The 25,739-nt window shown below is 42.6% G+C and overlaps 2 protein-coding genes across 3 annotated transcripts; both read right to left on the minus strand.

Moving 5' to 3' along the window:
- Window positions 1-2,302: 2,302 nt before the first annotated feature.
- On the minus strand, window positions 2,303-11,049 carry hus1 (HUS1 checkpoint clamp component). Its single transcript, XM_079489098.1, has 8 exons — window positions 10,855-11,049; window positions 9,951-10,078; window positions 9,616-9,792; window positions 9,126-9,233; window positions 8,208-8,282; window positions 7,245-7,344; window positions 5,137-5,259; window positions 2,303-2,836 (listed from the first exon to the last, which is right to left on the minus strand). The coding sequence occupies exons 1-8, from the start codon at window positions 10,904-10,906 to the stop codon at window positions 2,748-2,750; spliced, it is 852 nt and encodes a 283-aa protein (XP_079345224.1). The 5' UTR covers window positions 10,907-11,049; the 3' UTR covers window positions 2,303-2,747.
- Window positions 11,050-14,502: 3,453 nt separating this feature from the next.
- Window positions 14,503-25,597, minus strand: cyb5a (cytochrome b5 type A (microsomal)). Of its 2 annotated transcripts, XR_013788471.1 has the most exons (6): window positions 25,109-25,597; window positions 19,159-19,287; window positions 17,423-17,452; window positions 16,562-16,596; window positions 15,027-16,292; window positions 14,503-14,988 (listed from the first exon to the last, which is right to left on the minus strand). XR_013788471.1 is itself a non-coding variant. In XM_079489563.1 (5 exons), exons 1-5 carry the CDS (start codon window positions 25,268-25,270, stop codon window positions 16,199-16,201), a joined length of 450 nt encoding a protein of 149 aa, XP_079345689.1. In that variant the 5' UTR covers window positions 25,271-25,597; the 3' UTR covers window positions 14,503-16,198. The 2 variants fall into 2 exon arrangements, 1 of the variants encoding a protein (XP_079345689.1); XM_079489563.1 differs by having other exon boundaries at window positions 14,503-16,292.
- Between the last annotated feature and the right edge of the window lie 142 nt (window positions 25,598-25,739).

Genomic DNA, 25,739 nt, shown 5'->3' on the forward strand with positions numbered 1-25,739 from the left:
ATCTCCACAGAGGGAATCCCCATCACAATCAGATTTATTTGTCACATCACAGGCATCACAAGCATTCAAATTCCAAAATTGCAATAGTAGCAGATCTACAAGCTCAAAATGTTGTTTGGAGCGGGAAGCCACGTTTCAAGCTAGCAGTTCCGCTACTTTTGATGCCTTTGTGTGACGCTGCAGGTAGTATGATCAAGTAGGGCAGGGGTTCTCAACCCGTGGGTCGCGACCCCTCGGGGGGTCGCCAAATTATTTTAGGGGGTCCCCAAATTATTTAAAAAAAAAAAAAAAAGAAAAAAGATTTTTTTTTTTAATTTTTTTTTCACGATTTTTCAAAAATAGCAGACCTACAAGCTCGTAGCGCGCCACTCGGTGGCGCGCTATGAGCTTGTAGATCTGCTATTTTTAAATAGCTAAATTATAACAATGCTTAAAACACCAAAAGGGGTTCCCGCCCAAAATGGTTTAAGGTTATTGTAGCAGTCAATTTATATTGGGGGTCGGGAGGGGGCGGGGCGGGGGTCCCGAGACGTTGCCAAAGCATTTTCGGGGGTCCCCGGCCAAAAACGTTGAGAACCCCTGAAGTAGGGCGTTGCTGCCCGACAGCAACAGTAGGCCTTTTGTAGTATTCCATGAGAAGAGAGGATGTAAACAACTAGGTGTGATAAATATATATGATTGATAAACAATTAAGAACTCTTACTGTTGGTTTGGCCGTACACTATGTACAGGATGAAGGGCAACACCAGGAGAGGCAGTCCAGTTGATTTCACTGATGTCATTATGATCACTGCATTTAGAGAGGGACAATTCAATTACCTTAATACCACAGAGGGACAATTAAACTACCGCATCACCACAGTATACAGAGGGACAATGAAACTACCGTATTACCCCATACAGAGGGACAATTAAACTACTACCGTATTACCACATACAGAGGGACAATTAAACTACCGCATCACCACACACAGAGGGACAATTAAACTACTGTAATACCACATACAGAGTGAATAAAATTATCTTAATACCACATGCACATACAGAGAGACCATCAAATGACTGTAACACCACAGAGATAGAGATAGAGAGATGAAAGCATGTGAAATATGGTCAATGTCTGGAAAAAAGACACAATATACTAACAAAATATACATTGGACGAAGACAATGGCAAAAAGGTTACCCCCTCCTTGTCTGCACTGTGCCGAAAGTCGGATGGATAGATGAAGCCAGTGAAGCCTGCCTCAACCTGTGAGCTTTTATACCAGCATGCATCGATCTAGATCTGGAAATAAGATTAAAAACAATCCAACCTTATCAGTGATCTCATTGGCCTTCTCCTCCTAATACCATGAATGTGTGGAAACAAGCCCAGATAACAGTGACGGAAAATGATAGTAGGCCACTGTACTCAAGTACAATTTTGAGGTACTTGAATGTATGTTACTTGAATATGTCCGTTTTCCAATAGCCTACACATTTCTACTCCAATACATTTCAGGGGCAAATATTGTACTTTTCTACTCCACAATATTTATTGGAAAACTTTAGTTAGGTTACATAGTAAATGTAATTATTATTACAAAACCTAGTAAGTACATTTTATTTATAAAGCACCTTTCGAAACAAGGTTACAAAGGTTACATTAACCACTGAAGCCTTTTATATTTTTGACTAGGTTTAACAAATATAGGAACATGTGAATAGGCTAGGCCTACTTCATGTGAGAATTAATTTTAGTTCATTCAATTTTACCAATTTACCTTCAATGACCAACGTCAGGATTATGAGTGTCATAATACTTCTAATCCCCAAACCCCTTTCCTGTAAATGAATGCGTGTCTCATCCTTCACACATATTGAGTTACAGTATGCTTAAGTCAAGGCTTTATCACCAGAGCAACTGATACGTAGGTTGTCCACTAAATACATTACGGTAAGAGGAAATTCATATTCCTCCATGATGTTTATTATCTGTTTAACTGTTGGGAGGTGGGCAGATGCACTTTCATAATGAGTAAAGATTTATCCACCCAAAAACCCAATCAGGAGATTGGATTATTCACAAAGCAAAGCAAAGTTCTTTGTTTACCCAGGGAAGTGGACTAAGCTCGAGATGCTTGTTTACAGCCACACCCTGCTCATAGAACATTTCAAGGTAGGGGTTCAATGCCTTGCTCAAGGGCACTTCAGCGGTGGTAATTTCTTAACGTACCGGTCCGGGGATTCAAACTGGCGACCTTCCGGTATCAAGACCGCTCCGCAAACCGTTCGGCCACCGCTGCCCCAGCATCTCTTAATTCAACAATACATAATATTCTAAAAGCAACACATTGTGAGATTGTAAATTCGCTGTTTGGTTTATAGATTTTAATCTAACATAGATCACTCCAGTTCTTAAAGCTTTACGCTGGCTCCCTGAGTAGACTATTAATTCTAGTTGACCATTCTTCCAAGAAATCTACAGATCATACAAACACACAATGTAGAATTTATTGCTTCTACCTAAAATGTACATTGTCATCTTGTTCAAATCAGTCATCAGGAAGTACTGTGTACCACACACACACACACACACACACACACACACACACACACACACACACACACACACACACACACACACACACACACACACACACACACACACACACACACACACCCCTCACAAGTACAGTAATACAGGTACGCACGCACACACTAAATAAGAAGTTGGCCTCTGTGTGTGAGAGCGGTCAGAAGATCTCAGCTGATGGACACAGCAGGGATGAAGTACTGCAGAGACACATCTTCATGTAGGAGGATGAGGTGGAGAATGCTCTTATGGACGACATCTGAGGAGGACAGGATGTTAGAAGGGTTATAATAATAATAATAATGAATTGCATTTTTATAGCGCTTTTCCAAGTGCTCAAAGCGCTTTACAATGGTTCATTCATTCATACATTGGGAGGTGAAGCGGCGAACAGTCGACGCCAGCGTCCTCACTACCCACATTCACACACAAATGGTGGCAATCGCACACCGACCAACGCATTGGAGGCAATGTAGGGTTCAGTGTCTTGCCCAAGGACACTTCGACATGTGACAGGAGGAGCCGGGATTCGAACCGCCGACCCATGGATCATTGGACGACCTGCGCATGTTTAATCGGTAGTGATTATAGTACGAGCGATCGAGACATTCCTCTGTTTTTTCTGTACGGCAGGCCAATGGTGGCAATGCATGAGGTCAGATTTGATACGGTCCTTCCTAAAATCTTCCATTGTTACGCGGACATCACGCGTAACAACTGAGCTATCTTTTGATATCCAGGTGACCATGGTAGTTAAGTCATCCACGCGTTTATCTCCCCCAGATTTGACTATAATGCACTTTATTCAGGTATCAGTATGCGAAACATCCGAAGACTGCAACTGACAGGCTCCTGACTCGAGAAGTGAGCACATTACACCAGTCCTTGCTTGTGGCCCTTCCCTGATTACCCGTGAGGTTTAGGATTTTATTGCTTGTTTTTAAAGCCCTAAATGGTCAGACCCCTGCTTATATCTGTGATATGTTAACTCCCTATAAGCCAGGCCGCTGCCTCAGATCATCGAGCAAAGCCTTATTGAAGGTTCCAAAGTCTCGCCTTGTCACAAAGGGGCGACCAGGCTTTTGCTGTACGGGCCCCTCGGCTGTGGAACTCACTGTCTGGGGACCTCAGGCAGGCGAACTCAGTGTCCTCTTTTAAATCTCTTCTAAAACCTCACCTCTATTGCACATATTTTTTTAAAGGTGCTATATAAATGAAGTTATTATTATTATTATTATAAAATTGTTGCTGTTCGGCAGATACCTTACTTCTCCATATTGCAACTTTTTATGTTTTTTCATAAATTAATTCCCTCCTTACTCCGTCATCCAAGAGTGTTCGCAGATCTACAAGCTCACAACACAATGCATTTTGAGCTTTATTGTGCCATTTTAATTTTAAAACACTTGCAACGCTGCCAGCAAAAGCATATTGATATCACACAGTAGTTAAATAAAGTAGTTGGAATGGAATGCGATACATTTGTATCTAACTTTTGTAATGGCCCAGTATACCTCTGTAGTATTATTGTTTTTTGATGCATCTTGTCTTTTGCCTTGTTTGTTTCTACTGTATATTACAGTAATTTTTATTTTTCCTATACTTACATATAAGCTGTAACCTTAACTGCTGGGCCGCCTCTGGGCGACTGATCCCCCCCCCCCCCCCATGGGGTAATAAATCTAAATATGGCTCCCTTTAAAAAAAAGAGTGTGTACAACCCCTGGTTTATACCCTCAAGAGCAACAGGTAAATTCCTACATAGTAAAATGTATACCAGTTTATTTTCATTTCTGTTGTCAAACTGAACTAATCAAAATGGCATCATAATTGTTCCCCCCCTGGCCCCAACACATGTAAAGCGTATTTGAGTGTCATGAAAAGCGCTATATAAATCCCAGATATTATTATTATTATTATAATGCACAGTCACACACAGTATCTGTCTGATTATGGTTGACCCACAGACGCAAATGTTGAAGAGTTTCAACGAACCCCTTGCATGGGCAGTGGTGACTAATGTTAAAAGAAGGCCATGAGACTGACACTGTTGAGAGAAACTGCAACATGCCTTAATAATGAATGAATCACTGGAAGTAGTCTGCAGGTAGAGGGACATCAGCATATAATGTGATGTGATTCAGTGTAAACTACTGCCATCTATTGGTTAGAACAGGCACACAAGAACAGTACATTAATACTGTGTGTGTGTGTGTGTGTGTGTGTGTGTGTGCAGATTCTGCAGAACTAATGCAATTTGTTAGTACTATATACATAATTGTTGCGAAGAAACTGTCCATATTTTAATTAAAATAAATACATACATTCAAAACACAGTAACTTTCAAGTTTCAATCTACAAAGATGGTACTCCCATATACCGTTGGTATCGTTTTCACAGCATCCGTTGCACGGACTGTACAGCAGAAGCATTGGAAAATCGTGCAAGTCAACGGTGTGGGTGGAGAGGCTAGTGTTCAGTGGACCAAAATGCAAACAAGCCATAGGCCTTTTGTGTGTGTGTGTGTGTGTGTGTGTGTGTGTTTTCACTTTTACTTACTGCACATGGCTTTGGTGGGGTTGACCTGCTGGCCCACCAGGAACTGTTGGAGTTTCCTGATGTCCACCCTGGTCCACACCATTTCCTCTGGGTCCCTTCTCTGACACTGAGAGCCTGCTTCACCTACAAAACCATAGATATTAAAATAAATAAATGCCTCACTGGCCGCTGCAGTTCATTGGAGTGATTTGTCTCCAGCGTGAGGAGGAAGTCAAGCCGAAGTGCGGAAGGCAGTAAGGCACACTGCGACACTGCCACTCGAGTGACTACTGGCCAATCACAGCGCGTCTTTTCCAGGACTTTCAATTCAATCAAGGAGCTTTATTGGCATGAGGAAACAAACGTTTACATGCAACTGGGAAAGGGGGAGTCGCGCTTCTGATTGGCCTACCGAACATCCTCTTCCATTACGCACGCGGCAAGCTTGGCAAGCTTCCGCTTTGCTTCGCAAAGAACCTCGGGAAAGCTTGCCTCCACGCCTCCCCTCGAGAGACACACGCCCCAGAGCCGAAGGAGGCGTCTACCTTCTTATGTCTATGTACAAAACACGTTTGAATGATCAGTGTTGCCAGAGTTTGCGAGAGAAATAAGCAACCTGGCTTATATAAACGAGCCCAAAAGCAGCGACCTAGGCTAAGAGCACTTTAAGGGGAGGGGGGATTTTTTAAATGTTTTTGAAACATTTTAAATAGCTACACAAATCATGTATGGGCATCCCTTGCACAAGATATTTCCAGATGGGGGTCCGAGGACAAATACATGACATGAACATGTTTGAGAACCACCAATTTAAACCGATGAATCAATTGGAAGAAAAGCCCAAATAAACAACTACACTTGAGAAACAAGCCCCCCCCCCCAAAAAAAACGCAACCCGCAACTACCGATATTTACAAGCGACGCCACAGAAAAACAAGCCCAAAGTCACTTTATAACAAGCAGACATAGGAATACTGATAATAATGTTATAGTGAAGTGATGTCCACCCTGGTCCACAAGTTACAACATGGTACTTGATTAGTAATTGAAGTGCAAATGATGAATATATAGGTTTATGAAAGCAAGCCTAAAAGAAGCAACCTAAGCCAACAGCACTTCAAACTCCCTGATCCACAACATCTACTCTGGTACCCTGTACAACTCCCTGTTACAAATGGGGAATTTCACTTAGTATCTTAATCATTGAGCAGGAGTATCTATACTGGAGGACTGAGGTCTAGTACTTTGTCCACCATTGGATACAAAGATGGACTGTTTTATTACGAACGTATGATAATGTCATAATGAACTGGATGTTTAGGGGTAAGACAGTAAACGAGTAAACTAGGCAACTAGTAGCCCTATGTAACTTTTTTAATGAATACGAATGAATTCTGTCCAATCTTGTGTAGTAGTAAGTAAGTAGCCTTGCCGAGCCATGAGGCCCATAGGGCAGGAGCCTATCTCCTGTTTCTGTAGCGTGAGGCAGCTTGATGTACAAGTACACCCCCTGGACATGACGCTAGTATGTCGCAGGGACTTACCCCCAATCCAACCCTTGATACTGAGTGTCAAGCAGGGAGGCACTGGGTCCCATTTTTAGAGTCTTTGGTATGACCCGGCTGGGGATCGAACCCCGACCTCCCAGTCTCAGGGCGGACACTCTAACCACAAGGCCACTGAGCCACAGATTGAGCACACAATCAGTGGCCACTGATTGAGCACACAATCTTGTGTGGTAGTAGAGTATAATACAATATAACGTATACAATATGGGTGGTTGTATTTAGTCTCCCTGCTCTTCTATTTATATCGTGTCAAACGTCATGTCTCACCTCCTAGACACAGGATCTGACACACATTTTTATCAGATGGTCAAGATTCAATTAATCCCCTGAGCAAGCAAGCAAGCATGCATGCATGCTCTATTAGCTCAATAGTTTAAAGATAAATCATCTGAAACCATGGGGTAGGAGAGGAAAATTAGTAGTAGTGCAGCTTTAATCAAACTAAACGACTTATTTAAAAAATATTTTGTGACACCATTGTACAACAAAGTATAAAAAAAAGAAATACAAAAAATGACCGTCAACTATTTTATTTAAAAAAAGTGCATGCAGTGTATTTACCCCAGGAAGGGTTCCCAAGGTCTTTGAAGTGAGTGGTGACAGAAACCAAGTCTGTTTCTATCTTCAAGTTCATCTCCCCGTTCATGTTGACCTCAATGACCTGATACGCACACACACGCACGCACACACACACACACAAAATTAAATCCCTGACATAAGCTCATTTTACATAATGCTGAATATTACAATATTCCTAATGTCCAGTTTATGCTCTGCTGTATGACACTATCACGCACTGAAAATAGACAATATCTACAAGCTCAGATGTCAGAACATGTCGCGGATATGACATGCTGTGAGCTTGTAGATCTGATATTTCCACTGCTCTTGCACTTCCTCTCACTTAACTCAACTTCACTTCATTGTCAGTATCAGTATTAAAACAATATCAAGTTTCTTGTCTGAATAAAAGTCATGCAAATCGCAGCAGATATCAACTATGCATAAAACATATATGAATGGGAGTGTATTCCGTGTCATATATACATGACGTGATAGTGCCAGTGTAATAGAAGCATGGAGAGCTGGGCTCTTGCTCTTGAATTTTACAAGTTACAGTGAACAGTAAGTATACGTTTTGAGGACAGCTGGTTTGAGAATCACAATACCCGACTCCTACGTTTTGCTTCTACGGGCCGACGGCGTGGCACAAACTCCCACTGTACCTTCGACAGGCAGCCTCTGTAGACATTTTTAAACCGCAGCTCAAGACTCACTTCTACACCCTTGCTTTTAATTGATCTTTTAATTTTTTTGTTATTCATGTCCTCAGTGTATTGCATTACTGCTCTTGTTTTTTTTAATGTTTATGCCTTGCTTTTCTTTCTTTCCTCCATTGCTCTGTAAAGCACTTTGAGCTGCATTTCATGTCATGAAAGGTGCTATACAAATAAAGTTTTATTATTATTATTATTATTACATAGACAGGAAGTCATCCCATACTAACAGGAAGTCATTCCCTACCAGGAAGTTGGAGAGGTTCTTCATTCTGTCTACAACATTCTTCATGGTCTTCAGCGGAGGCAGATAAATACTGACCTGCAAGAAATGATTATTTTCAGTAAAAGCAGGATTCCCCAATTATTTATTATAATATCAAATATATGTAGTATGTATGGCCTATAAAGTGTGTAATACAGACAGGGTTCCTCACTCTTCTAGCAGCAGATATCAAAATACATTAAACGTGTAGATATTACTATTCACAGTCAGAAACATAAGGTGATAGTGCCTGTGTAATGTTAGCATTACACTGTGTTTCGCAAAGACTGAAAGGTTGCACACGCCTTCATAAAATGTTACGTATTGTGATTGGTTGGGAAGACGCACAAGACCACATCCACTTCCCTAATTACGATTTGTGGCAACGCTGTCATGTCGCAGACGATATGAATGCTCAAAACTCGGAACATTGTGAGACATGTCGACACATGGCGGAGGTTGGCACTGCAGCGCGTAATTGACATTAACCCATTTTGGGCGGGAACCCCTTTTGGTGTTAGCATTATGTTATGCTTTAGCTATTGAAAAATAGCAGATCTACAAGTTCATAGCACGCCACCGAGTGGCGCGCTACGAGCTTGTAGGTCTGCTATTTTTAAATGTTTTTTCTTTTGTGGCTTTCGCCTTTATTTTATATGTTTTATGGAGGGACAGACAGTAGGCAGGTCTGCTATTTTTGAAAAATCGAAGAACGACTGACATAGAAACATAGCTTTTTCAGAAAACTGTCAGGATGTAGAAGACATTTTTAGAATCTGATCTCAGGTCAAAATGGGTTAACACTACATCCATTCCATACAGGGTGCTTATAAAGTAGATTATCTTATATAAACTCTATTGCACTACATATGTGTGCTTATATAAATTAGAATGTCTTACATCAAAGTCGGGCATGCAGGGCTCTTTGAAGTCATTCCACAGTCGCCTGGGGATGACGTCCACTGGGATGTCATGAGTGACCACCCGACTGATGCTGGACATGGTGGGCTGCAGGAAACATCACAGCAATCACTAGAAACATCACAGCAATCACAAGACATCACACCAGTCACTCACTAAACATCACACCAGTCACTAGAAACATCACAGCAATCACAAGACATCACACCAGTCACTCACTAAACATCACACCAGTTGCCCACTTTGGTCTCACACGTAGGGTTTGAATTTCAGGCACGACATGCAAGTTGTGGGTTTTAGCCACGGGTGCAATAATTAATTGAATTAATCGTTTTAATTGATCATTTCAAAGAAATCTATACTCCAGTGACTAATAACTGCTGGAAATGATTGGTATTGTTTTGTTACTGAATGTAATCACAGGGTGAAGTTTCATACTATTGCCTTTCAATGAACAGTGTTCTCTCACCAGCTCGGCAGCGATGGTGAGACAGGGACAGTGCTTCTTGGTCAGTTTGATCTTGACTGACTTGGCAGCTTGGGCCGTCTTCAGAGCCCGGGACAGGTTCTCTGGCGCCAGCTCCAGGCAAATCTCATTGGCCTCCGGAGAGACACCCTCCAACTGGTACTCATCAAAGAAGTTGGCCTGGGGGAGACAGGGAGGGAGGGAGAGACAGAGAGGGGAAGAGAAGAGAGGGAGGGAGGGAGGGGGAAGAGTTTAATATGCCATTTGTGAGAATAGTTTTAAACCAAGTGAATGCAAAACACAAAACAAGCTACCCTTTTCGTATGTGTACGGTTTACCTGCAACAGTTCACACCACATGCTGACCCCTCCGCTGTCCACTTTACCGGACAGGATGAAGAACAGGTTGTCGGGAGTCATCCTCAGCACGCATGACTTGGTGAGCTTGGCGATCGTGTTGACGACACCTGCCAATTACAAATGAGAAAGAAGCACTTTAACTTAGATTTTAGGCTAAAGACCAACTAAAACTACTATTGCACATGCAAGGTACTCGACAAGACAATCCACTCTAGATCAAGTCTGCAGACTGCCGACTCACTCCCAATCTTCCACCATAGTGTGAAAACTCACCTCTTCAGACGCAATCTTGGCCCGTAGCACAGGCTAAATTTAGATTTATAATTTAGCATTTTATTAGATTTATAATTTTGAATGTTATGCAGCACGTAGAACTCTTTAATGTATACGCATAGCCTCACTGTGTACAGATACACTACTGATAGACAGATATCAGGTTATTAGCTTGATTATGATTCTGGTGACAATTTCTATGCATTTGATGCATTTCTATGTATCATGTATTACCGTCGTGTATTGTTCTTGCTTACGTAAATCGCTCTGTCTGCTAAATGCCTAAATTGTAAGTCTAAATGGGTATTAAATACATGTCACTGAGAAAGTGAGTCGTGTTGGTTGCATTATACAGCTTAGAGCTAAACATGGTAGCTGATTTAATTACACAATTTGTCCATCTGTGAATGTGTAGGATCTTTTATGAGATTCAAGACTCATTCTCAGACTCTCTCTAGTCTGCATGGTCAACACATCTATATTAACTGCCAATAATCTTATTTTATCTTAATCATTTTAAGATAAGAATACATGTTTAATTAAACAGTAAGCCCTTCGCCAGTATTCACATCAGCAATCACAATAAACATCGTAATAAGTAATAACTCACGCGTGAAGTGACCCAAACATCCCACGTCGATCATTTTGGCTCTGAACTTCATTTTCGGTTAATCCGTTTTAATCATAATTAAAATATAAATGTGATTCTTCAGAAGTTAAGTTCGCTATCGGCGGGTTTAATTTTGAAGCCGCACCAATTCCGTTCCGTTCCTACTTAACATCCGGCAGAAACAACGACCACAAGAGCTGTAAAACATTGGTTCCTACTCCTCACGGTGGTTCCGCTTCTGTGACGTAGCCAAAAATGTATAAAAGTCCACGAAAACTAGAATAATAATTAAAATAAATAAATGAATAAATGTAGTTGAATGAAGAAATAAACCTTCTTTTCGCAGATAGTAAGCCTGGGACCGAGGCTAGCCTCCACCAGTAATACACACATACAAGCAAATGAGATTGAAAAGCAATTATGCAATATATATTACACTCACTAGAGGGAGGTATTTGTCAATTGTGTGAAACCTGAACTAGACAGTAGGCACCAACCAGCTTATCAGGAGCAGTTAGGGGTTCAGTAAAAGACTGGGTATCGAGGCTAGGGGGTTCAGGTTCAGTGTCTTGCTCAAGGACACCTCCACACTAACCCAGGGGAGCCATTAGCGAAGGATTGTTGAACTACCGTAAGAACCTTCCGTTTCCCATGGGGCCACTCTACCCCCTGAGCCACTGTGGCCCCCAGAGTTTAGAGATTAGACAGACAGGGAAACCAACGCTTTATAGCAGCACATACTTTCAGTACAGTATAGGCTATAGAGCTATTTAACACTTAAACATATCACTTACTGTACCTTTAAAGTTGTTCAGCTCACAAGTCAGTCAAACTCTGGTATTGTTGGGTTCAAAGTTCAGCAGTGACATTTGCATTGGACCTGTGTTGATCAGAGTTGTTTGCTGATATACCACCAAAGATTATACAATTGACTCTGAAGGGTGTGGACTTGTATTAGACTGTGTTCATTTAACTCTGAGAGTGTACATGGATTTTACTTTTACAATTTAGGGACTTTGCAGAGCTAACCAGAGCAACTTACAATCAATAAATAAATAAAAATACATCGCATGGATGCACCTAGGACGTATCTTCAGTGATGTTTCCTGAGATCAACGGGGTTTCGGGTCTTCCAACATCATACCCCTCACTCAGGCGACCCAGCCGGGGTTGATCAAATCCCGACTTACGTCCCAGTAGCTACCCTTGATCAGTCCATCAGGGAATGAGCAAGGCCACACAATCCGTTGCTCCGGAACTACTCTGCCGGTACTGGGAGAACCAAAATCTGGCGCGTGGAAGGACTAGGCTCTGTGGGTTGACTCCTGACCGGGCCCCTCCTACGTCTCACCAGGTCCACTCCTGCTCTCACCAGGCCCAGGACAGACTCCCAGTACCAGGCACTGCACTCAGGAGTGGTGGACTATAATGGCCCTCCTAAAGGCCTCACCAATGTTTGTTGGTCTTCCTCCTCACGGAGGACACAGGCTGGGGCGCTAATCCATACTGCTCACCCGGGTGCCGTCTACATTCCGGCTGTCAAAGTCAAAGTCGTACGATTTGTCACACACGTTACCGCAGTGAAATTTGTTCTCCGCATTTGACCCATCTCTTGGAGCGGTGAGCCGCAGCCAAGGAGCGGTGAGCTGCAGCCGTGCCGCGCTCGGGAATCATTTGATTACCCTTTGATGCGGAGTGTCAAGCAGGGAGGCATTGGGACCATTTTTACAGTCTTTGGTATGACCCGGCCGGGGATCGAACCCCGACCTCCCAGTTTCAGGGCGGACACTCTAAACACAAGGCCACTGAGCTGGTCACCCGCCTCTCCGGTGGTCACCAGACTATACCTGGTTGTCACATAGTCTATTCCTATGAGTCACTATAAATAGAATAACTATAAATAAAAATACATCGCATGGATGCACCTGGGACGTATCTTCAGTGATGTTTCCTGATGTCAACGGGGTTTCGGGTCTTCCAACATCATACCCCTCACTCAGGCGACCCAGCCGGGGTGATCAAATCCCGATTTACGTCCCAGTAGCTACCCTTGATCAGTCCATCAGGGAATGAGCAAGGCCACACAATCCGTTGCTCCGGAACTACTCTATAATAAGCATGGTAAACACAGTCAAAACAATATGGTATAAAAAATTATAATCTGTACATTGAAACTATAGGATACCAGGTAAACAATGATCCTAGCATCTGTCTAATATAACATGCTATCTGTATTATATTTTAACCTTGTGGACCAGAAGAAAAACAAATCAAAACAAGCCTAAGTAACAAAAACATGACAGCCAGTCTGCGTTGTTGTCAAGTAGCATTTCTTTCCCTTTTTTATGTGCTCGTAGGATAGTACATTTAATTACTTTAATTACATCCCACAATAAAGTCAAAACAGCTCTGTGGAAATATGATTTAGCTTTGAATCATTTTCATTATGAAGCCATCTGCTGTGCTGCACAATAGGCTACCGGAAATTAATTGTTATTGCAATAGACAAGCGCAATATACATAAATCACAAGACTTTTACATATCACAAGAGAGATTATTTAACTTGTATTCATTCATATTCAGGTATAAAGGATGTTATTGTTTATATTAGAAGAATTTATTTTGGCGGAGCAGTGAGAAAACGTATTTCTAAGATGGTATATAGCACGTTTTTCAGTGTGTGCATACAGTAAGTAAGCTATCCATTGTCTGGGTTTCTGTTACCAGCAAACCTAAGGCACGCAAGAAAGACATTAAAATAATTCAATATGCTTATCACAAGTAAACATCACAATAATCAACAGTTATCTCATATGACGTTTTCCTAATATCGTGAAACCCTATAGTGTTGACGCCACCTTGAGCTGATCCCACTTCAAAATGACTGTAGCTATACCAATGCATTAGATTAATATATCGTGGCCTGGGCCATGGCTCAGTGGTCCAGGCACCTTGGCTGGTAATCCAGTCTGGCAGTGTGCCACGGGTTCGACTCCCGACGGCGAAAATAACTGCTCTACAAGCTCATTAGATCTGCTATTTTCCCTACTTTTGTGCGACACTCTTGTGATGGCTTATGGCATTACATTATTGGCCTGAATATAAGACGTTTTTTTTCTCCAATGGAAATATCCTAAAAAAAGAGTCGTATTATAATCAGGGACTAGACTATTTGACATTCAATGTTATTTTTCCACAAATTAGTCTTGAAAAATGGGGATCATCTTATAATCGTTTTATATTCGGGACAATACGGTAATTTACCAAAAAAAACAGACATTGAAATATGGAGATGGAACTCACTGTCCGGTGGAAACCATGTACAACCTTTGCACTGTAGTATTACGGCATTAATACAACGAACAAAAACACACGTTGAAATATGGAGATACAATGTTCCACCCAGCAGTGATCATACTATATGCTTGCTTTTATATACAGTAGCTTTACATTTTAACTGCCATCATTGCAAAGCTGACATGATGCGTTGCGAGTTTGTATATCTGCTATTTTTGAATAGCCAAAGTATATTAAAAAAGGTATAATTGGTTAATGCATGTTTTGCAATAATAATAATAATCTAAATCTGTGAAGTAACTTGTAACTGAAGTTTTCAAATAATTGTAGTAACAAAAATCTCATTTGACTCAGTGATTGAATGTCTGTATTGAGTACAAAATAAACTATTACAGTCAGATACAAAGATACAATACATAGCAAGAAATTGTACATTCATTGCATTTCTACAAATGCATCCATCAGTATTTTTCAAAATAATACAAATTCAGTGTAGCGATGCAAAACAAATTATTACCATATAAAGCATATTCAAATATAAATCTCAGTATGTAAATGAAACGAGAACAACAAAGCAACATTACTTCATTAGTGAAATACGAAATGATTGGTTGGTTAAACATTAGTGTATTGTAGTCATTTGCATTTGCATGGTGCATGGTGAATTTCCACGATATGGTAACGATTCAACTCGACTCGATTGACGCTTTAACCTTTGCTGTTATGAAATATGCAAGACCATTATTCAAGATTCTTCTGAACATGCGCGACACATTGTGAGCTTCTAGATAGGCTATTCTGTAATTGGTGTGCGATATGCTTCCACAGAGTACATGCTGGCTTCTATCCAAAGACTGAAATCAGTCGTGGCGACCGACTGAGAACTTTAATCCATGAAAATGTTTGTAGCCCTGGATCTCCTAACGTGTACGGATCTCTTTATTCTGGGGTATTTTTCTTAATATGTGCCTTGACTGCCGCTCCAGTAAGAAAGACAAAACCGATTCGATTCTTTGGACCGGACCCTGAAGTGAATGTTCACCTCCCCCCAGCACCGCTGATGTGCCCCTAAGACATAGACAATATGACATTAAATATTAAAAACAGTTTTAAAATGCATGTTATTTCTGCTTGAACCTCCGACTGCTCTAGTGGAGCTGCTCAGTGGCCAGCAGTGTAAGGCTGTGGTTGTACTGGTCATTTTCTGTGTGTCTGTCTGTCTGTGTACTGTATGTATACAGTATGTGTGCTGCTAACTTCATCATTATCTGCAGTGGAAAAGGAAATACCTGATGTCAAAAGGGAGTTGAGTTGAGTCGATTGTACCATGCAGTGGAAATGCAGCTAGCTACAGTATAGCATATAGATGGAGCTGCAGCAGAACTAGCAATATGATGCTGTCGGGCGGAAACTTTGTTTCTGCAAAACCGTTACTTTTCAGGGAATGTAAAAAGAAAGAACCTGTGTTCCAATGGCAATGGATCTCAATTTCGGGCATGTCATTATGCGAGAAAAGATCCATCGGCACTCTATAGAAGCAATGGTTCTTAAACTGGGGTCCGCATCCTTGCTGGGGGGGGGTTTCAAAATGATGGACCCTGGCTCTGTAACACCGGGGCTCCACCGGGCGCGTCAGCGTCGCGTCACCGTCAGGGAATGTTCCCTTTTTAATCAATGAAGGGTGGCTCCACTGCCCGCGTTGCGTGACATTAACGCGTGCATTAAAATTGAACCGGTGCGTTTTTTGACACACACGACCGAGACGCAACACGTCCGGTGGAGCCCTGGCGTAACTCTTGAGTTTGAAAAAGGAACCAAATGGACCCCATTTGTATGGACCCCCATTTATAGGTGGTCCTTGAAATTAAAAAGGTTTAAGAACCACTGCTTCTACCAAATAAGGCCAGTGGACGTGGACAGAAGTACCCCTCCGCAGTCCCTTTGGTCTGTGCGGCTGTGAGTCTTTGATTTTACTTGACGTATTGGCAGTGGTAGGCGCCCGCTGATGACATCATAGTGAAGCGTGTGCGTCGGGCGTTGATGATGTCATTGGTGGTCGGCCACGTCCATGCTGTACAGGCGGTACAACAGGGTGACGATGGCCGCGGACAGGCCTGGGATCAGCCAGCTAGACCACCAACTAGACGCAAAGAGAGAGAGAGAGAGTTCATTCACTAATAATCAATAGACTAGAGAGACACATGTTAGCTATACTAACCAACTAACTTACAGACAGACAGACAGACAGACAGACAGGGTGTGTGTGTGTGTGTGTGTGTGTGTGTACTAGCAATGGGTGAACTTCCAGGCACATGCATGAGAACAACTACAGAGAGCACTTTAACACCAATTTGTGTGTGTGTGTGTGTGTGTGTGTGTGTGTGTGTGTGTGTGTGTGTGTGTACGTACCTGTCTTTGTCATCAATAGATTTCACGTTTATATCCTAGAAGGAAGAAAGTACAGATGACAGTTTTACCACCATAGTACACTAAAACACAAGCTATAGTACATCATGTTCAAATAAACATGAGAAATTGCATCTGAGCTAGTCTTGCATCTTTTATTTTGGAGTGCCGCTTTTTCCACTTAGTTGGTTGGTTTATGAGTGAAGTTATATTCAAAGCTGAGCACCCACTGCCTCAACCAAGGTCAGTTTCCAGAGAAATGGTTTCAATGGATCAGATGAGGAATGTGAACCTGTGTACACTGTACAGTACCATTCTGAGGTACTTTTATTTACTTCAATTGTGTGTCAATTTTCCAATACTATATAGACTTCTACTGCACTACATCTCGGGCAAATATTGTACTTTTTGTTCTACTTAAATTATTTAATGCAATTATTTGAAAAGTTACTAGATACTAAATATGTAGATATGTAGATTTAGATTAATATGACAAAATAAAATATACATTAACAAATTGAACTGAGGTCTATTTTAAATGTCTCTTTGTCTATAGCTTGTAGAACGGGTATATTTTTAAAAGGATTGACACATTTTGAAAAATAAATAAAACTTAACTCTATTAGTATACAAGTATACTTCTGCAGATAAATTTGTACTTTAACTCAAGTAAATTAATACACGGCCAAAAACAGTTATTTCTACACTGTTGTATTACTACTTATGTAAAACAATTCATAAAAGTCCACCACTGCATATGAACCTTGTTGGAAAACATCCAGTGTGCGGTACTGCGTGTGCTGTCTATCATCACAGCACTGCATCATCACACGATAAAGAGTTGAACTCAGGTCAACCACTTACCGGTGGTTTGTTGGCCTTTGCTCTGTCATCCTAGAGAGAGAGAGAGAGAGAGAGAGAGAGAGAGAGAGAGTTAGGAGGATAGAAGGATTGTGACATAAACAAGATGCTTTGCTGTTGTGAATTATCTTGTTTGTGACAAACAACAGACGTGTATCCTCAGACAACCTGCGCATGCACGCCACGCACGCATGCATGCACTGTACTGACGGCACCACAGTATGTGTAATATTCTTCAATTAAACAAAGACAAAACAGAACGGAAGTGATTGTTTTTTGGAGCCAAGGAAGAATGATTCAAAGTCAATGCTCCGCTTCAATCCCTATTAATGTTCAAAACCACAAGCTAAGCCAGAAACCTTGGTGTAACCTAGTGTAGTATCTCATGACTCTGAACAATCAATACAACAGCAACATTAAGAATCAATCAATCAATCAACCAACCAACCCAATTATATTTATAATCACCTTAACCCATTTAGACCTGAGGCCCGATTAAAAAAATATGTCTTCAGACAGTTTCTGTGTCAGTGGTTCTCAAACAATTTCATGTCAAGGACCGCAAAAATTATATGTAATTGGCCGAAATCTGAAAATATGTTGTTCCAGGGAGCAAAGATTTTAAGTTAAAACGTTCTCTGTAAAAGCATATATTCAAAGATTTGCGCCACATTGGCATGATTTTTCAAAAAATAGCAGATCTACAAGCTCATAGCGCAGCACCTAGTGCTGTGCTACGAGCTTGTAGATCTGCTATTATATATCAATTGCTAAAGTATAACATAATGCTTAATACACCAAAAGGGGTTCCCGTTCCCGTAATTATGTTTAGAAGATTTAGAACACTTTCCTGGGGTCTTTATGTGTGTGTAATATGTGGTTTTAGATATTTTAGATTTTAGCAGTGTCCATGATGTCACAGACACTGGGCTCACTTCCTTCCTGGACTACAATTCCCATAATGCTTTGGTGCACTGCTCCTCCTTGTGGATAGGGGCAAGGACTGTCTAAAGAGGACGAGACGCGAAGACCGTACGGGCGACGCCATGTTGCTTATGGTGCTCCATGGAAGGAAAGAAACATGCGCAATGGGCTATATGCAGCCAACACTTCCGTGTTCAGCTTCCTTGGTCTCAACTGCGCATGTTTCTTTCCTTCCATGGAGCACCATAAGCAACATTCGCGTCTCGTCCTCTTTAGACAGTCTTTGGATAGGGGGAGGGCTGTCTTACTGAGACAACATGAAGTCCAGGAAGGAAGTGAGACCAGTGTCTGTGACATCATGGACACTGCTAAAATCTAAAATATCTTAAACCACATATTACACACAAAGACCCCAGGAAAGTGTTTAAAAAACAAACCGGGGCAATTTGAATGCAGTCACGCAACGCAACGCGGGCATTGGAGCCACCCTTCATTGATTAAAAAGGAAACATTCCCTGACGGTGACGGAGACGGCGTCACTCTGTGAACACTACAGTTCAGAAACCTGCATCGTCTGTAGGCAGGTTTGGGAATTTTGAATTTCAATTAGCCAGGAATCCCCTTTGATGATGTCACTGGTGGTGGGCAGGTTTCTGAACTGTCAAATGCATTTGGACGTGGACCCCCATCTGAAAATATTTTGTACCAGGGTCCGCCGTACACGATTTGTGTTGTTAAAATATTTCCACAACATCCGTCAGTTTTCAAATTCAGATGACACACACACACACACACACACACACACACACACTTACAGGATGCAGTTCTCCTATGACCATTTGGGCAGCCATTTCCCTGGCGTCAGTGGAATGTCCCACATCCTCAAAGCTCTCTGTGGCATCACCTCCTGCATGCTCCCTCAGCACCTCCTCTCCTCCTGGGTGCTGAGGGAGAGAGAGAGAGAGAGGGAGCGAGAGAGAAAGACAGAGAGAGACCACATTCATTTTTACAAGCATAAACATATGGAATATGAAGGTTTTTGCCCGACAGCTATGAAAGCTAGCAGTAATTTATATTGTGTATTGATCAGTGACAGTTCTGAGCCAGTGAACAGTACATTGTGCAAAGAGATGATTGTCCAAACTAAATAACCTTTTAGAGTCATAGTTTGAAGACAGACAGGTCGTTGTTCAGAGCTAGAATAGCTTGAGGGACAAAAACAAACTCTTTATGAGTCCATCAGTGGTGGATTTGTGACAGCGCATCTTGAGGCAATTATGATACAAATCTCTGAGAAACAAAACTCAAGTTACATTTACGATTTGAGAAGATTTGAGAACGAGTTACGACTTCTCATAGTTGTAACATTTTCCCCGAAGTTACAAATATTGAACCAATGAAAACTATTAACAAGAGCTTGTGACTAAATAATAAATCGGATCCATCAGAACACAAGTTCCTTTTTTCCCCATTTCCTGAAATGTAACTGTATTGGACATACAATGTTTCCACCCGACAGGAATACTGTATGAACACAATGTGGGAATGAGTTTGTATTGTGTGCGTGCACACGTGCATGCGTGCGTGTGTGTTGACACAAGGCGTGTCCAGCTCATATGAGCCATACAAACAGCCGTTTCATTTCCCAGACTTTTCATTTCCCAGACTCTCCTCCAGCTAAAGGCTGATAAAAAAATTAAAAAAACACAAAACATTCAGTAAGGGATAATGTATGGCTGAGTGGTCATTACTTATAGATAAATCACAGGTGGTTAACCTGAAGGTGATTTATATATAAACAATGACCACTCAGCCATACATTATCCAGCTTATTACATGGCTACTTAATAGATAAATGAATACATTGACCCAAAACAAGATAAAACAAGATATTTCCTTGCTTGCGGTAATGAAAGTACTCCATAAGTGTTGCGCTGGCCGGCGTCGGAAAACAAGGAAGTGAGTTGATCAAATAGAATCCATTTTCGGATACTGCTTCGTCTATTTCTCGCTCAAATTCAAAAACATTTTTGAGAGCAATGTTTAGCTTTAAATGACATTGTGTGTGTGTTTACATGACTGTCATGTTGGAAACAGCAGTAAATCAAGCGGCTGCAGCCAGGTGCTCCGAGGGTTTGATTAGGCAGCGGTCTGTTATGGGATGACCTTTTACGCAGAGCCTGGTAGTCGATGGTCACTGAGGGGGCACTTGTTTTACAGGCGACCAGATTAAGGTTGGTGAGGGGTCCGTTAAAACGACCTGATTAAGGTTGGTGAGGGATGCGCTGCTCCGTGCTTGCCTTGCGGTTATGGTTAGGTTAGGGTTTGAGGTAGGTTGTCGTTCGGACTAATGGTATGTCGGAAAGCATGCACCCATATAACACCGCCCTACTAGTAGTAGCCGGCGCTGTAAAACAAGCGTCCCATCAGCGCCCATCGAAACAGAGGCTCTGTGTGACAGGTAGGCTCTGCGTGACAGGTAGTCCCAGTCTGTTATAGAGCGGAGCGGTCTGTTATCACGAAAGAAATAACACACTGCTAAATTCTGCGATTACTCAGAAATATATTGATTATATTATATTCAAAATAATCTGAAGCAGTCCCAATGAAGACTCAACAACTGAAGTTAAACTGTAAACTGACTGAGCTAACAGAGAGAGAGAGAGAAACCCTAACCCCATTGTCAAAAATAAAGGAAAAAACAGCACCCTCTTTTCCTTTGTCAACAGTCTGTCTCGAGAGACTACAGACCTGGACTCGAGAGACTACAGACAGACCTGGTCCATCTTCCCTTTAAGCAGGGCTCCAGACGAACCTTTTAGCGGCTGCGGTTTACTCTGGCGAGCAATCTTTTCCTAACACATACTGTACACACATGCACAAAGACATACCTACAAAATGGCTAAATGTAAGTTGCACTGACCAATGAAAGTGTGTAGTTGCACTAGACATATTTTGTGCAACACACACACACACACACACACACACACACACACACACACACACACACACACACACACACACACACACACACACACACACACACACACACACACACACACACACACACACACACACACACACACACACACACACACACACACACACACACACACACACACACACACACACACACACAATTTAGTCACTTGTTTGTGCCGAATCTGGGTTGCACATGGTTTGTTGAACTCCCTCTGGTGTTGTGGGTGTGGACTTTGTTGACATTAAGGAAGTATTTAGAGGTACACGAGTATCTTGGTGGTGTAGCGAATCTTGTGGACCAGACCCATTGCAAGATGCTCTGTCGTCAACCCTAAGCCATTCCAGCCTATCAAAGTGGGCAGGGGTGAGGTGGGTTTGGGGAGTGAGGCCAAGTAGTAGCCTGACCAGTTTGTTTTGGGAAGTCTGGAGCCTTGTTTTAAGGGCCTTAGAGGTGCTGTGGTAGAAGAAACCTTGTACGAGGGCTTCTGTTAGGGCCTCCAGGACGCGACAGTGTTCCGTTCACCTCCACCATCTGCTCTCTCCCCTCCAGGTAGGATTGCAGCCAGCTCACTGATGTGCTATGATTCAAAACCAATTGCTTTTAGCTTTGGTGTCAAGAGCTTTGTGGAGGTCCAGCATGACCATGCCGCAGTATTTGCCAGCATCCACCTAGTGTTTGATGTGGTCGCTCAAATAGAGGAGGCATGTATCAGTGGAGTGGGATGTTCTGAAGCCAGATTGGAATTTGTACATAATTCTTTTTGTGGCAAGATACGTTTCAACATCACTTTCGAGATGGAGCTAAGAATAGAAATAGGGCGGTAGTTGCCGGGCTCTAATTTGCTCCCTTTCTTGTGCAGGGGGGTTACTTTGGCAAGTTTGAAATCTTGAGGGACCTGTACTTGCTTGATGAAGAGGTTAATTATGTGGGTGATGATTGGAGCCATAGAGATGTCTGAGTCTCTGAGAAATTTGGAGGGAATATTGTCATGGCCAGTGGCCTTGTGGGGTTACAGGGCACTCAGAGCTTGGCGTAGGTAGTAAAGACGAGTGCATGAGTGATTAGGATTAGTGATTAGTGATTAGGATGAAACACAGTAAATCCTGTGATGACAGGAGCCTAGCTGCAATTGGCAACACTATATATTTTTTTATAATGGGATGAATCTAGAGTTGCAATGCCATCCAGTGACTGCACATTCATTAAAATTGCATTTGCGATCTGTTTGTATTAAACAACGTCAAACTCACCAACATTGTAGCTGTAGGGAAAGCTTGAATTATCCACTTTCAAACTGCAAAGCGTTTGTTTCATTAAAATCCACCGTAGACATGTTATGATCTACTACTACTTTCTGTCAAGAAATTCTGTACAGGTGATTATTTTTCTAAGGCGGTCTTTAGACGAGAACAGTGTTCATAGGAAACGGCAAAATAAAGTATCGTTTGCTGGGGTCCCTTTAGACGAGAACGGCGTTTTGGGGAGGTGAAAACGCAACAAAGTGAAACAACCTTCCAGAGTGGAAATCTTTGAGAACGTTGTTTCCTCGAGTCTCCATCTAAACAGGCAAAACGGTGAATCCGCAAAACTTATGACATCATGGCTCACAACGCATATGTTTATTATACATTGATGCAGAGCCATATATGATATGAACAAGCCTCCCTACAAAGCGCCGCTCATCAGCAATGGTGAATGTAAAACCATGATGTAAATAAAATGCCTTGATAGGCGACAGCAGCGTTTATGTAGCCTAATGTATTATGAAGCACTGAGAAAACTGTTGCGCCTTTCTTCGCCCTTTTTTTCTTTCCAGACTTGACTACGGTAGCAGTGGTCTCAAAAACATAAGGGAAACTTTGACAGAAAAAGACTCGCTCACCGTATAGAAAATAGACAGATCTATCAGTGCTATCTGTCCTAGGACAGATAGCACTGACGAAGGTCCTACGACCGAAACGTTTGCTTTTTAATTGCACTTTGAGCACAGAGCAGTCTCAGTTTAAGGAGTTTTACTTCTATTTTCTATACGGTGAGCGAGTCTTTTTCTGTCAAAGTTTGCCTAATGTATTATAAAATATATAACCATCCCGTGGCGCGCTCTGCCGGCATGCTCTGGGCTGCCTGTCAGCCTGTGTGTCACTCGATGCGTTATAGAAAGCAGGCAGCGAGCTTCGGCCACAACCCCCTTGTGGTCTGGAAGCGTCATTCAAAACCCCAATAGGGTTGCGTGAAGGGGGAGCTACCTGGTTCTTCTTCTCCTACGTGGGTCTATTTGGCAGCGTGTTTCCAATTTGCACATAATGCAGGAAGCAGCAGCACTACTCCAGAAGATACAGGATAAGATACATATGTGAAATTGCAAATTTAGTGCAGATACCTGCTATTAAAGTCAAAGCAAAATATAGAGCTTTATTACTTTTAATATTATTATGTTTCAACTAAAATGTACACCCCTGTAATTGATCTATTGTTTGGGAAAAAGAAAAGAAAAAACCCTGCCAAGCTGTGTGGAATTTGATCTAATCCTTCCGCAAGGTTCAAGGTACAGATGTTTATTATGACATGCACGCTTGCACGTGTGTGTACGCACACACACACAGAGGCGGACTTACCATTGGGCTAGGGTGGGCTGCAGCCCGGGGGCCCAGTCTGTAAAGTATTGCAATCCAATTCAAGTGAGATTTGTTTAGTTATTGTGAATTTAGTATTATGGTTAAAACATTGAGAGCTCTGCTGTCTGCACTGCAGACAGTGACACTGTGTTGTGGGGTAGCTAAGGAAACCCCTGCCAATGTCTCTACGACTTCTCTGTGTCTGTTTCTGTGTCTCTCTCTCTCTCGCATAGAGCACATTGTGAAATACTTGTGAAATACTACTAGTGGCTGCATTCATTCAGCAACTAGTCTGTCTGTTTGTCTGCCTGCATCTTTTGGGGGGGCTGGGTACCCAATCTGGTCCAGGGGGGCCCTATAGTTTTGTCTAGCCCGGGGGCCCTTGGGAGGGTAAATCCGGCCACGCACGCACGCACGCACGCACGCACGCACGCACGCACGCACGCACGCACGCACGCACGCACGCACGCACGCACGCACGCACGCACGCACGCACGCACGCACGCACGCACGCACGCACGCACGCACGCACGCACGCACGCACGCACGCACGCACGCACGCACGCACGCACGCACGCACGCACGCACGCACGCACGCACGCACGCACGCACGCACGCACGCACGCACGCACGCACACACACACACACACACACACACACACACACACACACACACACACACACACACACACACACACACACACACACACACACACACACACACACACACACACACACACACACACACACACACACACACACACACACACACACACACACACACACACACACACACACACACACACACACACACACTTCAAATAGGTCATACTGTAGTGGCCACCTCAATTGCCTAACCCTAAGATATGCTTTGGAAAATTGTGGGACAGTAGCCTATACATGATTTGAACAATGAACATGCACGGCATCATCAGACCTAAATGTAGCCTATACCTTTATGTCCAAGATGACTGAATATACACAGGTTTATAATCAATTGTAGAAATTATTATAAACCATAAATGTCATAAAAAATATAAATAAACTACAAATAAAATTATGTATTCAGGTGCCCTGTGCCCATGATTCTGGACTAAAGGGTTACCAAATGAAGAGAAGACCCCTGCCCTGGCCATTATGACCCTGGCTGGCTGTGATGTCACGTACCTCCTCCAGGAACTTGGTGACGTCATGGACCTTGTCGTGGATGATCAGCCAGGTGGACTTGAAGGTGTTCTGCTGCTCGATCTCTGACAACCTGTAGTACTTAACCCCTCCTCCACCACCACCACCACCACTGCTGTCTGACAGCTCCTCTGTGTCAGCCATAGCTCGCTCTATCGCGCTCTCTCCCTCTCTCTCCCACTCTCTCTCTCTCGGGATCTCACTGACTCGATCACTTTTGATTTATCTCCAGTCCTCTCCTCTCTCTCTTCCGCCCTGTGTGTGTGTCTCTCTCTCTCTAATTCGTCCTCTTTTTGTGTCTGTCTCTGTTTTCTCTCTGTGTGACTCTCTAATATGTATTTTCCCAATCGCTATCTATTTGTCTTCATGTCTCTCATGTAGTTGTTTGTCTGGTAAACACAAACGTCAGACTGTCTGAGTGTTTGCTCCGGTTTCCTGTGACACAGAAAACTTAACGCCCGCCCCTATTGTCCTTCGCAGCCTCCTCATTGGCAGCCTCGGTCCCAGCCTTAAAACTCATCGGCCAAGAAAACATTGCCTCATTGGTCCTTCCTCCGTCACGCTCTGATTATTCCTCAGCGCACTCTCATTGGCTAGCGGGGCGGGTTCACAT

This window comes from Electrona antarctica (genome assembly GCF_951216825.1).
Source record: "Electrona antarctica genome assembly, chromosome: 20".
In the NCBI taxonomy this organism is placed as follows: Eukaryota; Metazoa; Chordata; class Actinopteri; order Myctophiformes; family Myctophidae; genus Electrona; species Electrona antarctica.

Coding starts and splice junctions, on each gene's coding strand:
- hus1 (XM_079489098.1), bottom strand. CDS start 10,906: ATGAAGTTCAGAGCCAAAATGATCGACGTGGGATGTTTGGGTCACTTC. Junction 5,260..7,244: donor CCTTGGGAACCCTTCCTGGG/GTAAATACACTG, acceptor ATGGTTTTGTAG/GTGAAGCAGGCTCTCAGTGT. Junction 2,837..5,136: donor CCCCACCAAAGCCATGTGCA/GTAAGTAAAAGT, acceptor TGTCCTCCTCAG/ATGTCGTCCATAAGAGCATT.
- cyb5a (XM_079489563.1), bottom strand. CDS start 25,270: ATGGCTGACACAGAGGAGCTGTCAGACAGCAGTGGTGGTGGTGGTGGT. Junction 19,288..25,108: donor TCACCAAGTTCCTGGAGGAG/GTACGTGACATC, acceptor TCTCTCCCTCAG/CACCCAGGAGGAGAGGAGGT. Junction 16,293..16,561: donor TCTATTGATGACAAAGACAG/GTACGTACACAC, acceptor CTTTGCGTCTAG/TTGGTGGTCTAGCTGGCTGA.